At 47.5% G+C, this 13,988-nt stretch overlaps 1 protein-coding gene across 5 annotated transcripts; it reads left to right on the forward strand.

The window, feature by feature from the left end:
- The first annotated feature begins 1,345 nt into the window (after positions 1-1,345).
- med18 (mediator of RNA polymerase II transcription, subunit 18 homolog (yeast)) lies at positions 1,346-13,253 on the forward strand. 5 transcript variants are annotated; one of them, XM_069895132.1, is made up of 4 exons: positions 1,346-1,449; positions 2,472-2,554; positions 10,407-10,497; positions 12,581-13,253. In XM_069895132.1, the coding sequence occupies exons 3-4, from the start codon at positions 10,425-10,427 to the stop codon at positions 13,138-13,140; spliced, it is 633 nt and encodes a 210-aa protein (XP_069751233.1). In that variant the 5' UTR covers positions 1,346-1,449; positions 2,472-2,554; positions 10,407-10,424; the 3' UTR covers positions 13,141-13,253. The 5 variants fall into 5 exon arrangements, with proteins under 5 accessions (XP_069751233.1, XP_069751232.1, XP_069751234.1 ...); XM_069895131.1 differs by having other exon boundaries at positions 1,348-1,449; positions 2,458-2,554; XM_069895129.1 differs by lacking the exons at positions 1,346-1,449; positions 2,472-2,554 and adding exons at positions 8,860-8,953; positions 10,044-10,284.
- The last annotated feature ends 735 nt before the right edge of the window (positions 13,254-13,988 follow it).

Below are 13,988 nucleotides of genomic sequence, written 5' to 3' on the forward strand. Positions count from 1 at the left end.
AATTGGTGCAAAAGAGAAAGTGAGATGGTGTCTATGGTTCATTGCTCATTCTGAAATTTGATGGTGGAGGGGAAGAAGCTGTTTTTGTACCATAGAGTGTTTGTCATCAGGCTCTTGTACCTCCTTCCTAATGGTAGCAGTGTGAAGAGGTCTTGGCCTGGGTGGGGAGACATAGCGTGCCATACAACTCTGAAATAGGCCCTTTGGCCCACTATGTCCATGCTGTCCTTTTTGCTGCTCATCTATACTAATCACACTTGCCCTCATTAATTCTGGGCCCTTCTCTGCATTGACTCATGTCTGTTTACATGGCTCAAACACATTGATTGTACCTGATGCCACCACATCCTCTTGGGGCAAGTTATCAACCACTTAGGCAGTAAGGGCAGAGGTTTATGGAGTAGCTGCTTTCTCTCAGACATGTTGACCTTGTTTCCAGCAAGAGTGTGGTGAAATATTGCCTCATCATTGTGTTTAGAACTTCACTGCTGAATGAACCAAGCTGACTGCTTTTAATTAAATCACAAATGTCTGCAGACACCATGATTGAAGTCAAAATGCAAAGCTGGAGAAACTCAGCAGGTCAAACAGTGTCCTTTATGTAGCAAAGATAAAGATACATAACCAACGTTTCAGACTTGAGTCCCTCAAGGTAAGAACAAAATGTTAGGCAGTTGCATCAGAGACAGGGATCTCCCAGTGGCCAACCATTTCAATTCTGTTCTGGCATGTCTGTCTATGGCCTCATGCACTGCTAAACCAATGCCACCTGTAAATTGGAAGAGTAACACCTAATTTTCTGTCTGGACCCTCTCCAACTGGATGGCCTTAGCATTGACCTCCAGTTTCTGCTAGACCACTTCTCATTCTTTCTCCCTTCCCCATCCCTCTGTCTCCTTTCCTCCAGGTCTCCACCCCTTCCCTCTCCATTCACAATCATCTCCATCCCCCCCCTCCCCCTGTTCGCTACCCTCTCCTTCCCTGATCCATCTATTGCCTCCTGCCTGTGGGCCTGTGCTCCTCCCCCGCCCCACCCCACCCCATTGTTATTTTATTCAAGCTACATTTTGCTCATATCTTGATGAAGGGCTCAAACCCAAAACGTTGGTTATGTATCTTAATCTTTGCAATATAAAGTACACCGTTTTACCTGCTGACTTTCTCCAATATTGTGTTCCTACTGTTTTAAGTTTACCAGTCAACTCGGAGATAAAACCATTTCCATAACATGAGTGGGATGACTTGGCAAAGATCACTGTGACACAGCTACAAGGACAATCATTATAAATCCAAGCGATTTTCAACAATATTTTTCTTTCTGTTGCAGATTATTGTGGATGTCAGCCAAGGTTCAGGCTGAAGGGAAGATTCCACTGCACCATTACTGTGATATTATTACCTCAGCTCATTGAGTAATTTTCGCAACGTGGGAAGCATGCCGGACAATTTGTGAGTATTGTAATGTATGTAGCAGTAACATGATGATGACCAGAAAATGTATTAATAATCATGATTGAGGGTTAAAGATTGGTCAAGTCGCAAGAAAACATATAGTCAATTATAAGGCAGGGTATTAGTTCAACTGCATCTGAAAAGTGACATTTGTGAACCCGCTGCATTCCCTCAGTTCTGGAGTAGAGGGTCAAACAGGAGCCCTAAAGACAAAGACCCAACGGCACAAAAACACCTTCCTTCCTCACTAACCCCAGATTTCTGAATGGACAATGAACCACAGACACTGCCTCACTTTCTCTTTTGCATTAATTTATTTATTTTTTAAATATAATTTCTAGCAATATTTTCATCTGTAACCACCTTAAATAATCCTTTACTAGTCACGAAGCACCTATGGCATAGGGATTACTTAAGGTGGTGTGTGAGTGGAAAGGAAAAGTTTGAAAATCACTGATTTTAAGTCAGTAACTTAAAAACGCCAGTGGCAATAATTGCAACCTCAAAACAATGTATAGAGTCATAAAATTAGACAGCAAAGAAACACGTCCTTCTGCGCAACATGCCAATGCTGGCCAATTTTTCTAGGTGAGTTGTATTTGGCCCATATCCTTTTAAATCTTTTCTATCCATGTTCTGGTTCAAATGGCTTTTAGATGTTTTAATTGTCCCTGCCTCTACCACTTCCTCAGCCTGCTCGTGCCACACACCCAACACCCTCTGTGTGGTAAAATTAAACCTCAGGTCCCCTTTCAACCATTCCCTTCTCGACTTAAACCTGTACCCTTCAGTTTTAGACCCCCCTGCCTTGGGAAAAAGACCATGACCATTTCCTTGGTTGATGCCTCATTCATCGTACCATTCTTGAGACTCATTTGGTTACCTGAGGAGTCTGATTGGCCTGCTTCAGTGACATAACTATCCCATAATTCACAGGTTGCCTTATTTTGCTTAATGCTTTAAATTATAATCTGAGCTATCATCTTTTTCATTCTGATGTAACAGCATTTTATAAACAGCTGCTGAACACGCAGAAGCCACACGAGGGACTACAGGCGCTGGAATCTGAAGCAACAAACAATCTACCGGAGGAACTCAGCAGGTCGAGCAGCCTCATTTGGAGAAAAAGAGTGGTTGACATTTCAGGCTGGAATCTTTCATCAGCCTTTGCCTTTACATTTTGCTCTACTTCACCTTGTATGTCTCATCTAGCTGCCCCCCTTCCCCCACCCCACTCCTCTCCCTTTGTCTGGCACCTGACAATCAACTACCCCTATCCTTAAACTCTCTTTAGTTCACCGATCCCCCGCTGTCCCCAACCGACCCCCCTCCCTCCCTGTCAATGTGTTGTGTTCAGAATAGGATTGAATGGTTCAAAATGAATGAAGGCTGGACCCGTGTTATTAATAATCAGTGGCTTTTATTTACACACATGGGAATTCACAAAAGGACAAACACTCACATAGACTAACCCAGAATAATACACGCATGAATAATAACTACGCCTCGGGTGCAAATAAATCACTGCTAAACATTCTCACCTCCTGATTGGGAATGCAATACTCACCACCCCTCTCTAACTCTAGCAATCTTAGCATACTAATAAATGTTAAATTAATTACAACTAACAAGGATATCAAATGAACCTGGTCACCAGCATTGCCCACAGCTTGGGATCTGGGATGGGTCCATTGCAGTGGGCCCTCCGGAGCCGTCATGATCTGCGGCCTGGTGTTCAGTGATGGTCTCCATGCAGCAGCAAGAACAGAGAGAGAGAGAGAGAGAGAGAGAGAAAGTCAATGTGCTACTTTTTCAATGCAGGGCCCATCCACGAGGACCAGTCGCCCATCAGCCTCACTTGTGGGCAGATCTAACCCTTGATTGGCAGGTGAGGTGACTTCTGACTAGGTCCAGCCAGAGAGGTCATACAAAGTAGAAGAGCAAGAGGGCAATTACGCTGGACAACAATTCGGTTTTTTTTAAAGCTTTGCTTCTTGATAAAAAAAATTGTAATTATGATAGACAATTTCAAGCTGAATTCAAAGATAATTTCAGATTTGCTGCATCATGTAGGAAGTTGGAGAAACATCAAATTAGTTTTAATTGAATTTAGCATGTTTAATCACATAAGGACGCTGACAGCATTATTTCCACTGACCTAAAAATGTTTTGGCACTGATTTTCATTTGTACTTAGAATCTGATTTCTCTTGTGTCAGTGTCTAACAATAGTTGGCCAGCATTGATGGATTCCAATTGCCCTGATATTGCTTTTCTATGGATGCAATAACCATATAACCATATAACAGTTTATGGCATGGAACCAGGCCATCTCAGCCCTTCAAGTCCATGGCGGTTCACTCAAGCAACTCTGCTAGATCTCCCCGCCTATTCTCCACTCATAACCCTCTAACCCCTTCTTAACCATGTATATATCCAGCCTCCTCTTAAATGAAAGAATTGACTCTGCATCAACTATTTCCTCTGGAAGATTATTCCATTCATCCACCACTCTGAATGAAGAAACATCCTCTAATGTTTCTCCTAAAATTTTTCCCCCTTACCTTGTGTCCTCTTGTTTCAACCACCCCTGCTCTCAGGGGGAAGAGTCTACTTGCATCTAGTCTATCTATTCCCTTCATAATTTTAAACACCTCTATCAAATCCCCTCTTAACCGTCTACGTTCCAATGAATAAAGTCCTAACCAATCTTTCTTAGAACTCTAGGTATTTTAAGCCAGGAAACATCCTTGTAAATCTTCTCTGCACCCTCTCCATCTTATCTCTATCCTTCCTATAATTTGGAGACCAGAACTGAACACAATACTCCAAACCTGGCCTCACTAACGCCTTAAACAGTTGCAGCATCACTTCCCAGCTCCTATACTTTATGCTATGATTTATGAAGGCTAACATACCAAATGCCTTCTTGACTACTCTGTCAACACGGGAATCCACCTTCAGGAAACGATGCACCATAACTCCAAGATCTCTTTGTTCTTGTGCATTCCCCAATGCCCTCCCCTTTACTACATATGTCCTATTTTGATTATTTTTTCTGAAATGAAGCACCTCACACTTCTCTACATTAAATTCCATCTGCCATCTTTCAGCCCAATTTTCCAAACCAAACCAAATCCCTCTGTAATCCCTGAAAACCTTCCTCGCTATCCACCACTCCCCCTAGTTTCATATCGTCTGGTGAAACCTTTCATCATGTTCATCACTGACTGCACCAAGCTCAGCAGGGAGGTCCAAGTGCAAATGCAAAAAACGAATTTTCGATGACATGTTGCACATCATGGTTTTGTATGCTTGAAGCATGTTGTCAATCAGCTGGATGTAATTTGGTGCTCTGTAATTGCCAAGAGAATTCTCAACAACATCTTTAAATGCCTTCCATGCATGTCCTGGCTCAAGACAATATTTGCATAGCATCTGCACTGAGTGCAGGCCTAGGGGGTCATTGTTAACAGTGGGCTGAATCAGAGTGGTAAGGCTTCGGTGAGAACAGGTAAGAGGTGAAGGATAATAGGAGTTGAAGTAAGAAAGGGCCATCCTTTTCAGGAACAGAAATGATTCAGCAAGTAGGCACAGGTAAGGGCAGGTATTAGATATTATATTTTTTCTCTAGTCCAGTGGTTCTCAATCTTTTTCTTTCCACTCATATACCACTTTAAGTAATCCCTATGCAATCAGTGCTCTGAGATTAGTAAGGGATTGCTTAAGGTGGTATGTGATAATATAGTTTCAGACCTTCAGAGTTTATGAAATGGTTGCTTCTTGTCATGAAACAAGCAAATAAAAAATTAATGTGTCAAGTAAGCAGCAATAAATTGCAGTCACATTAAAGTGACATCATCTCGCACTATTAAGGAAACCCCATCATTTTGAAACTGAAGGGACAATCCAGAGCAGTAAAGATAATTTCCAGCGGTCCCAAGATTACTGAGGATGGCCATGTCCCACCCACAGCTCCCCTGACTCAGATGGAAACCTAAATGTTGCTGTGGTAGAAATGGTCAGTCAATGTTTTGTGTTGGACCCTTTATCAAAACTAAAGGGGGAGGCACGATATTATGTATATAAAGGGGGGGGAGTCCTCATCGATGGGTCAGTGGTGAAAAGAGTAGAGAACTTCAAAATCCTGGGAGTCAACCTCTCCGAGGATCTGTCCTGGGGTCTCCATGTTGATGCAATCACATCAGTGGCTATTCTTCATGAGAGGTTGGAGGAGATGTGGCATGTCACCAAAGACTCTTGCAAACTTCTACAGGAATAACGTGGAGAGCACTCTGACTGGTTGCATCACTGTCTGGTATGGAGGTGCCAATGCGCAGGACAGGAAAGGGCTACAGAGAGTCATAGTGACATACAAAATCTCCTCACGAAGTACAGTTGCTGGTCAGCCTTCATGATTTCATCGAAATGGAGGCCCCAGGACAGATCTTAGCTGACTAGACATCCAGAATTGCTGAAAGATGCTTGTCAAAAATGAAGTGTTCTACTACTGAAATGAATCTAAACTTTCTTTCTCTTTGGGTCCTTTTCTCAATTACTTTCAAAACTTGTAGATTAATTATTTTTGGGTCTTTTTTTCTTGACCCCGTAGCTATTATTATTAGTAGTGGACTCCTTAACTTGGTAGGCAGCCCCAAAGAGTGAGGTTTGATTCTTAGTTTAGGAATATATGCTTTTTTTCTCTTTCTCTTTTTTCTTCCATTTAATAGCATTAATTCATATGTACCTTGTTCATTGTTATTTGATACTTTGAAAAAGAAAGATGCCCGAAAGCTGATGTCCTACAGCACACAGAGTTGTCGGTGTGTGAATGCTGCCGACTGGAGCATTCTAGGCTGCAGGAGTATGATCTGAGGGACACACTGAGGCTTGGCACAGCCAAAACAAGGGAACTGTGGGGAAGGACCACAGTCTAGAGCCCTTCTATTACCACGCATTGAAGGGCTGAGACCAAGGGGAGGCCCATCAAACAATGTGTGTGGGGGGGGGGGGGAGGGAGCAATGACAAGTTGGCACGTTGGTGGCAGTGGTGTAAATAGAAAATGAAGGGATAGATAAGATTGAAGTAGGTAAATTGTTTCCATTAGTAGGGGAGATTAGAACTAGGGGACATAGCCTCAAGATTCAGAGTAATGGATTTAGGATGGAGATGAGAAGGAACTGTTTTTCCCAGAAGGTGGTGAATCTGTGGAATTCATTGCTCATTGAAGCCGTGGAGGTTACCTCAGTAAATGTATTTAAGTCAAGGCTGGATAGATTTTTACAAAGTAGGAGAATTAAGAGATATGAGGAAAAGACAGGTAGGTGGAGATGAGCCTATTGTCAGATCAGTCATGATCTCATTGAATGGCAGACCAGACTTGATGGGGAACTCCTGCTCCTATTTCTTAGTTCTTATAATATAAAACTAAGGGTGAAAGAGACTTTGAACAGTTTTCTGTTTGTAAATCATTTATTGTGAGGAAAGCTTATCTTTGGTTTATAAAAAAAAGTCTCAGGCTTCTCAAAGTGATTTGCATCCATGTGATAAACTTTGAAATCAATAGTTCTTCATCACACACGATGCACATCTTGATCCCATGCCCTCGAAGGGAGGGAAGTGAGTGAGTGAAGATATTTCTGGAAGTTTGGTGAGGAAGGGACACCTAAGCGTGCCTTCCCATTGAGGCACCTTTGGTTGGGCAGGGAAATGGAGTTGGGCGAGGGTCAGGGTGACTTTCATTGGGTCAGGGGAGGGACTGAAATGACACCCACTGAGTCCAAAGGTGTAGCTGGAGAGGGCGGGGGAAATGCAGTTGCTCCCCCTGGGCACATTCTTCGGAGGCGACGCCATTTTGAGCTGCGGGACTCCTGTAGCCCACCGGCGTGTAGCAGAAGCCCTGTGGCACACTTGCGCTGGTGGCCCACTGGTGCTTTGCAGGGGGCTGGGCAGTGAGCACACAGTTCGGGAGGAGGGGACACCACTTTTGGGGAGTGTGCTCAGGAGGAGCGGTCTGGCTACTGGCATCTGGGGAGGAATAGCTCCGAAGGTATTTATTTCTTCTTGGCTTTCAAAATTATAAGAAGTTAATGACAAAAGGTACGATAAAAATAATATAAAAGTGAACAGAACATCAAATTAGAGTTAGGGTACCCATGAATTTTGGGCTGTTTACAAGCCAAAACACTTTGGCACCAAGTAATGTATTTAGTTAAGATTTTATTTTATACTTTGAAGTACATTATTTGAGGTAACTATTCTTCTGTGTGCACATTGATTTCCTTTGTTTGCTGGTTACAAAACAAGTGCTCGCACACAGTGGGAACAGTGGTCGTGGCGCCTTTTTTATGTGCTCGCTGCCCTTAACATTAGAACCTGGCTACAGGACTGACTGGGTCAGGGGCAGGGTAACACCCTATGGGTCTGGGACTGAGGTGACACCTATTGGTTCTGGGCCAGGGTCAGGGTAACACCCTATGGGTCAGGGTCAGGGTCAGGGAGGGAGTGAGGCGACGGCCATTAGGCCAGGGGCAGGAATGCACCCATTGGTCTGGGTCAGGGTGACACCCATTGGGTCAGGATGAGACCCCACTCATCAGGTGGGGGGTGGGATGTGAGGGTCCTGACTCCATCATCTCCCAATGCAGCCCCAGGGCCGAATGGGAGCCTGCTGCTTTGGATCTTGCTGTGTCGCAGCTGCCAGGGCTCCGTTGCCCGGATGTGCGTGGACCCCAAACAGCGGCTCCGCGCGTCTGAACCGCGGTCACGGAGCGGCCCGGGGGAGGGGGGGAACGGGGGAGGGGGGGAACGGATTCGCAGACGCACCGCTCTCCACCCGGACCGTGTTCCCGGCTGCACACAGCGGACTTCCGGTGGGGAGGCCGGTCGCTCAGGTCCCCTTTCGGTCTGAGGGTGAGGGAAGGGGAGAAAGAGGGATGAAGGGAGAGGGACGGGGCGAGAGGGGGAGGGAGGGGGGCGAGAGGGGGAGGGAGGGGGGCGGGAGGGGGAGGGAGGGGGAGAGGGGGAGGGAGGGGGAGGGTGGGGGAGGGAGGGAGGGAGGGAGGGAGGGAGGGGGGGGAGGGGGGCGGGAGGGGGAGAGGGGGAGGGAGGGGGGAACGGATTCGCAGACGCACCGCTCTCCACCCGGACCGTGTTCCCGGCTGCACACAGCGGACCCGGTGGGGAGGCCGGTCGCTCAGGTCCCCTTTCGGTCTGAGGGTGAGGGAAGGGGAGAAAGAGGGATGAAGGGAGAGGGACGGGGCGAGAGGGGGAGGGAGGGGGGCGAGAGGGGGAGGGAGGGGGGCGGGAGGGGGAGGGAGGGGGAGAGGGGGAGGGAGGGGGAGGGTGGGGGAGGGAGGGAGGGAGGGGGGGGAGGGGGAGAGGGGGAGGGAGGGGGGAACGGATTCGCAGACGCACCGCTCTCCACCCGGACCGTGTTCCCGGCTGCACACAGCGGACCCGGTGGGGAGGCCGGTCGCTCAGGTCCCCTTTCGGTCTGAGGGTGAGGGAAGGGGAGAAAGAGGGATGAAGGGAGAGGGACGGGGCGAGAGGGGGAGGGAGGGGGCGAGAGGGGGAGGGAGGGGGGCGAGAGGGGGAGGGAGGGGGAGGGAGGGGGGCGAGAGGGGGAGGGAGGGGGGCGAGAGGGGGAGGGAGGGGGGCGAGAGGGGGAGGGAGGGGGGCGAGAGGGGGAGGGAGGGGGGCGAGAGGGGGAGGGAGGGGGGCGAGAGGGGGAGGGAGGGGGGCGAGAGGGGGAGAGAGGGGGGCGAGTGGGGGAGGGAGGGAGGGAGGGGGCGTGGGGGGAGGGAGGGAGGGAGGGGGCGTGGGGGGAGGGAGGGAGGGAGGGGGCGTGGGGGGAGGGAGGGAGGTGGGCGAGAGGTGGAGGGAGAGAGGGGAGCGACAGAGGGATGGGGAGAGGAAGTGGGAGAGAGGGAAGGGGCGAGAGGTGGAGGAGACAGGGAGAAGGAGGGGGAGGGGAAACCGAGGGGGAGCAGGCGAAAGGGAGGGAGGGGGATGGGAGTAAGAGTGAAAGGGGGGGAGAAGAGGGTTGGGGATGGGAGTGAGAGTGAAAAGGGGGGAGGTGTCCATCCCTGTCACCGCTGCCCTAGCAAGTGGAAACCCACCTACCTGACCTCCTATTCCTACTCTCCACCTGACGCCCCTCCCCTCCTCTCTGCCCGACTTCCCTCCCCTCCACCCGACTCCCCTCCTCTCCACCCGACTCCCCTCCTCTCCACCCGACTCCCCTCCTCTCTGACCGACTTCCCTTTCCACCCTCTTCCTGACCCCCTCTCCCCAGCCCCTCCCCCTCCCCCTCCCCTGGCAGTGTCAGGGTGAGAAGGTCCCAGCACCTTCCACCCCTCCTCTTATCTTTTGAGGGTCATGAGTCTGTGGAACTTGTTGCCACAGATTGCTGAGGAAATTTAAAGCAGAGATTGACTGGTATTTGATTAATCAGGGCATCAAGGGTTATGGGGAGAAGACCAGGGAGTGGGGGGATGGATCAGCTCACGATTAGAATGGCAAAGCAGACTTGATGGGCGAGTGGGTGTATCACTACTCATATATCTTGTGATCTTCTGATTCCTTCAAAGTGTATGTACAACTGGACAAAACATCAGTCTCTGTTGGTTGGGAGCTGGCAACCAAGCCTGGACTACAACCTTCCAGTCCCTTTGGCTCCTGCCAGTATGTGCATGAGATTCCAGTGCTCCTGCAGAAGTTCCTCAGCAGCACAAACTGGCTGTGACCCACAATGTAACTTGGTTTTAACCCCAATGCTCAACAGAGCTTTAATGATAAAGTAAAAACACAGAGGTGCATCGTCCATAGGAGGTAAAGATAACCACACATACTGATCCCTTCTTCAACTGTCTCCAGTCTTTGGTTTTTCACAACTTTAATTATACCTTGCTTGCAAAGATTTTAGTTTTTGAAAGCAGTTTTTGTTTTGTCAGGCTCTCAGGAGACTAAACATGGAGGCCCCTCCGGTGACTGTGCTGCCGGTTATTGGTGGAGCTATCAACATGATGGAGTACATCCTGCAGGGTAAGAAGAGACTGCTAATTTTAAGCAATAACAGGAATGGTGTAAATCATGAAATTAGTTGTGTGAAGCAGGGTTCACTCATTAATCATGGCAAATTAATGCTGCAAACACCAAGTGCCTCACGCCTCATCTGTGGAAAAAGAATTTAATTTTAATTTTAACTTAATTAATTTTTAAAAATAAATTTTATTTAGACATATTTAGGCATGCAGCATGGTAACAGGATCTTTCAGCCCACGAGTTCATGCCACCTAATTTACATCTAATTAACCTACAATTCCCCCTGTATGTTTGGAAAGGTGGGAGGAAACTGGAGCCTCCGGGGAAAACCCACGCAGACCTGGGGAAAATGTACAAATTCCTTACAGACGGAGTGGGAATCAAACCCCATCCCGATCGCTGGCACTGGAACACCATTGCACTAACCGCTACTCTAACTGTGCTTCCCCCTTACCTGAGCCATTGCTTCAGGTTGTAGTTCTGGACGAGGGGCTTTGAACCTGAAGCACCAACTCTGATGCTGACTGGCCTGCCAGATGTTTCCAACATTTTCTGTTCTAATTTTGGTTTCCAACATCTGCAGTTTTATTTTATTTGTGTGGGTACCTTTAACCTGTAGGTAGACTGAATGAATGAGGAGAAATGGTCTGTCAGCAGTTTGAGTCAGCACCCTTTATGGATAATCTCTTCAGTCCCTCCATCTTCTCATTGTTTGCTTAGTATCCCAGCATCTGCAGCTCTTGTGCTTCTCTTTTTCTGAAGAAACTCAGTATTCATTAAAAACTAGTGTGATAAGTTGGTGAGCTGAAGGCCAATAAATCCCAAAGTTTTGAAGATGGTGGCCAAGCAGAGCAGAGGAGACGACCCGCAGGACGGTGACCACAGTGGTGGACCAGTGGGGGGGTGGTCTTGTGGCTGAAAGTCCCACGCATATGACGGGCTGCTTGTGACTCAAGGCGAGGGATCCACGGAGGCTGTGAGCTGCTGGGGACTGCTGTCAGGAGACCTACGCCAGGCTGCGGGAGACTGGCTTGAAATTGACTGAAGGGTTTCCAGATATTGGAACTGGGATGCGAGGGGATGGCGAAGACACTGAAGTGTCTCTTGACATCTGATCCTGTCGGAGGTTCAGATCTGGAGCTCAGGTTGCCAGTGGTTTTGACTGGACTCTAGGCGAATCTATGGACATTTGGTGACTGGAGGAGAACTGACTGATCTATTAGCTAAATGTTAATGATGGAGACAATATTGCAATCAATAATGAATGCAATTCTAAGTTGCTCTGGGGGGATGTCACATGGATCAGCAAAAACACAGAAATGATGTAAGAACTCCGCAGATCTTGCAGCGTCTGCAGGAGATAAAGACATTTAACTGACATTTGGGCCTGACCCCATCCTCAATGTATGAGCAAAAAACAGGAAAGTGTCTGGATAAAAACTGGTGAGAGAAAGGTGGAAGCATGGTGGTGGGGAGTCTAGACCATCAAAAGGAGAGGAGGTGGGAATTGACTTTGGCTCTGTGAAAAGGAGACTGGGAAAAGGGAAGAGAGAGAGACTGACAGAGCTGAGGAAAAGCGACAGGGAAGAATAAGCTGTGGGGGGAGGGGAGGGTTGGGGGCTAACGGAAACCAGGAGAGTCGATGTTAATGCCATCCCTGTCAGTTGGAGGGTGGCCAGATGGAAGATGAGGAGTTGTTCCTCAATTTTGCAGGTGGTCTTAGTCTGGCAGTGCATGAGATCATGCATTCTTCCCCCTATCTGAACTCTATACAAACGCCTTCCTGTGTTTTGCTTATTCCTTGAAGAAGGGCTCAGGCCCAAAATGTCGATAATATATCTATCTTCTATGGGCGCTACAAGACTGGCTGAGTTTGTCCAGCATTTCTGTGTTTTGACTATAATCACAGTGTCTGCAGATTTTCGTCTCTGTATGTATGTTGTGAATGGTTGTGTGTCTGCATGTTTTTGCACTGAGGACCGGAGAATGCTGTTTCATCAGGTTGTACTTGTGCAATTAGATGATAATAAACTTGAATTTGATTTGATTGTACATTGATTGTAAGTGCTTGTATTTCATGCAGGGAGTGTGCTGGACCAGAGCTTGGAGAGCCTTCTTCATCGACTGCGAGGCCTCTGTGATAATGTGGAGCCAGAAACCTTTGTGGACCATGAGCTGGTGTTCCTGTTGAAAGCTCAGCAAGGCAGTCCATTTATCCTGCGGGCCCGGCGCGCTGTCGATAAACCCAGCATGCCCTGGCATCTCCGCTACCTCGGGCAGCCGGAGATGGGCGACAAGAACAGGTCTGCCCTGGTCCGCCATTGTGTGGACATTGCCACGTCGGACAACCTCACAGAGTTCCTCGTTGAAATGGGTTTCCGAATGGACCATGAGTTTGTGGTAAAGGGCCACATTTTTCGCAAGGGGATAATGAAAATCATGGTGTCCAAAGTCTCTCGCATTCTGCTTCCCAATAACCTGGAAAACATTGAACCACTCTCACTGTCTTACCTGGTGGAACTTAACGTGGTGGCACCGCCCGGTCAGGATGCAGTGTCAGAGGACATGAAGAACTTTTCTGAACAACTTAAACCTTTGGTTCATTTGGAAAAAATTGACCCAAAAAGATTACATCAGGTGTAGCAAGAAATCCATTATCTACGGGTGAGATTGTCTGTGAGACTGTTCATTCTTTTGTTCATTAGATCATGCTTTTGCAATAAAAGAGGCAGTTGTTCTGCTTTATTTTTTTAAAATTTCTATTGATCCTTGGGAAATGGGTGCTGTTGGAAAGGCTGGCATTTATTGTCCATCCTGGAGAAGCTCTGAGGTGAAAAATGAGAAGATTGAGCAACGTGGGACCATTCTTTGAAGTTTGAAAAGATGTAGTTGGGGGGGGGAGGGGGTGGTCTTAGAAAAATTATGAAAACTATATGAGATAGAAGCGGGGAAGTTTTTACTGACAGTTGATTAGAACGAGGGGACAGAGGTGGATTAAAGCAGAGACGAGGAGGAACTGCTTCAGATTTCAGATTTATTGTCAGTACGTATGTGACATCACAGAGATTCTTTTTCCTGTGGGGAGGCAGAATTATCACTTACTGGTGGTGCAAAAAAAAACCTACACAACATACATGTAAGTAAATAAATAAACAAACTGCAATACACAGAGAAATAAAGAATCATTAATGTGCAAAAGTATGAATCCTTGATTGGGTTTGCTTCCTCCAGATAGTAGTGAATCCATGGCGTTCTCTGCCCGAGGAAGCAGTAGACTCCACTCATTAAATGCATCAAAGGGGCAGGTAGAATGTTGCACAGTAGGGGCATTAAGGATTATGGGAAGCAGGCAGCAAAGTGGAGCTCAGTCTGGGGCCAGATCCGCCATGGTCTTGTTCACTGGCAGGAAGATGCCTTCCTTCTGCTCTTGTTTGTAATGTTACAGGATAGGATGCAGGAGGAGGAGGGAATAAAGGAGAAGCTGAAATCCA

The sequence above is a fragment of the Narcine bancroftii genome, chromosome 8, assembly GCF_036971445.1.
Source record: "Narcine bancroftii isolate sNarBan1 chromosome 8, sNarBan1.hap1, whole genome shotgun sequence".
Taxonomy (NCBI): Eukaryota; Metazoa; Chordata; class Chondrichthyes; order Torpediniformes; family Narcinidae; genus Narcine; species Narcine bancroftii.

Bases quoted from the DNA above. Each gene is read 5' to 3' on its own strand.
- med18 (XM_069895132.1), top strand. From the start codon at position 10,425: ATGGAGGCCCCTCCGGTGACTGTGCTGCCGGTTATTGGTGGAGCTATC. The intron at 10,498-12,580 runs GTAAGAAGAGAC...TATTTCATGCAG, and splicing joins GATGGAGTACATCCTGCAGG to GGAGTGTGCTGGACCAGAGC.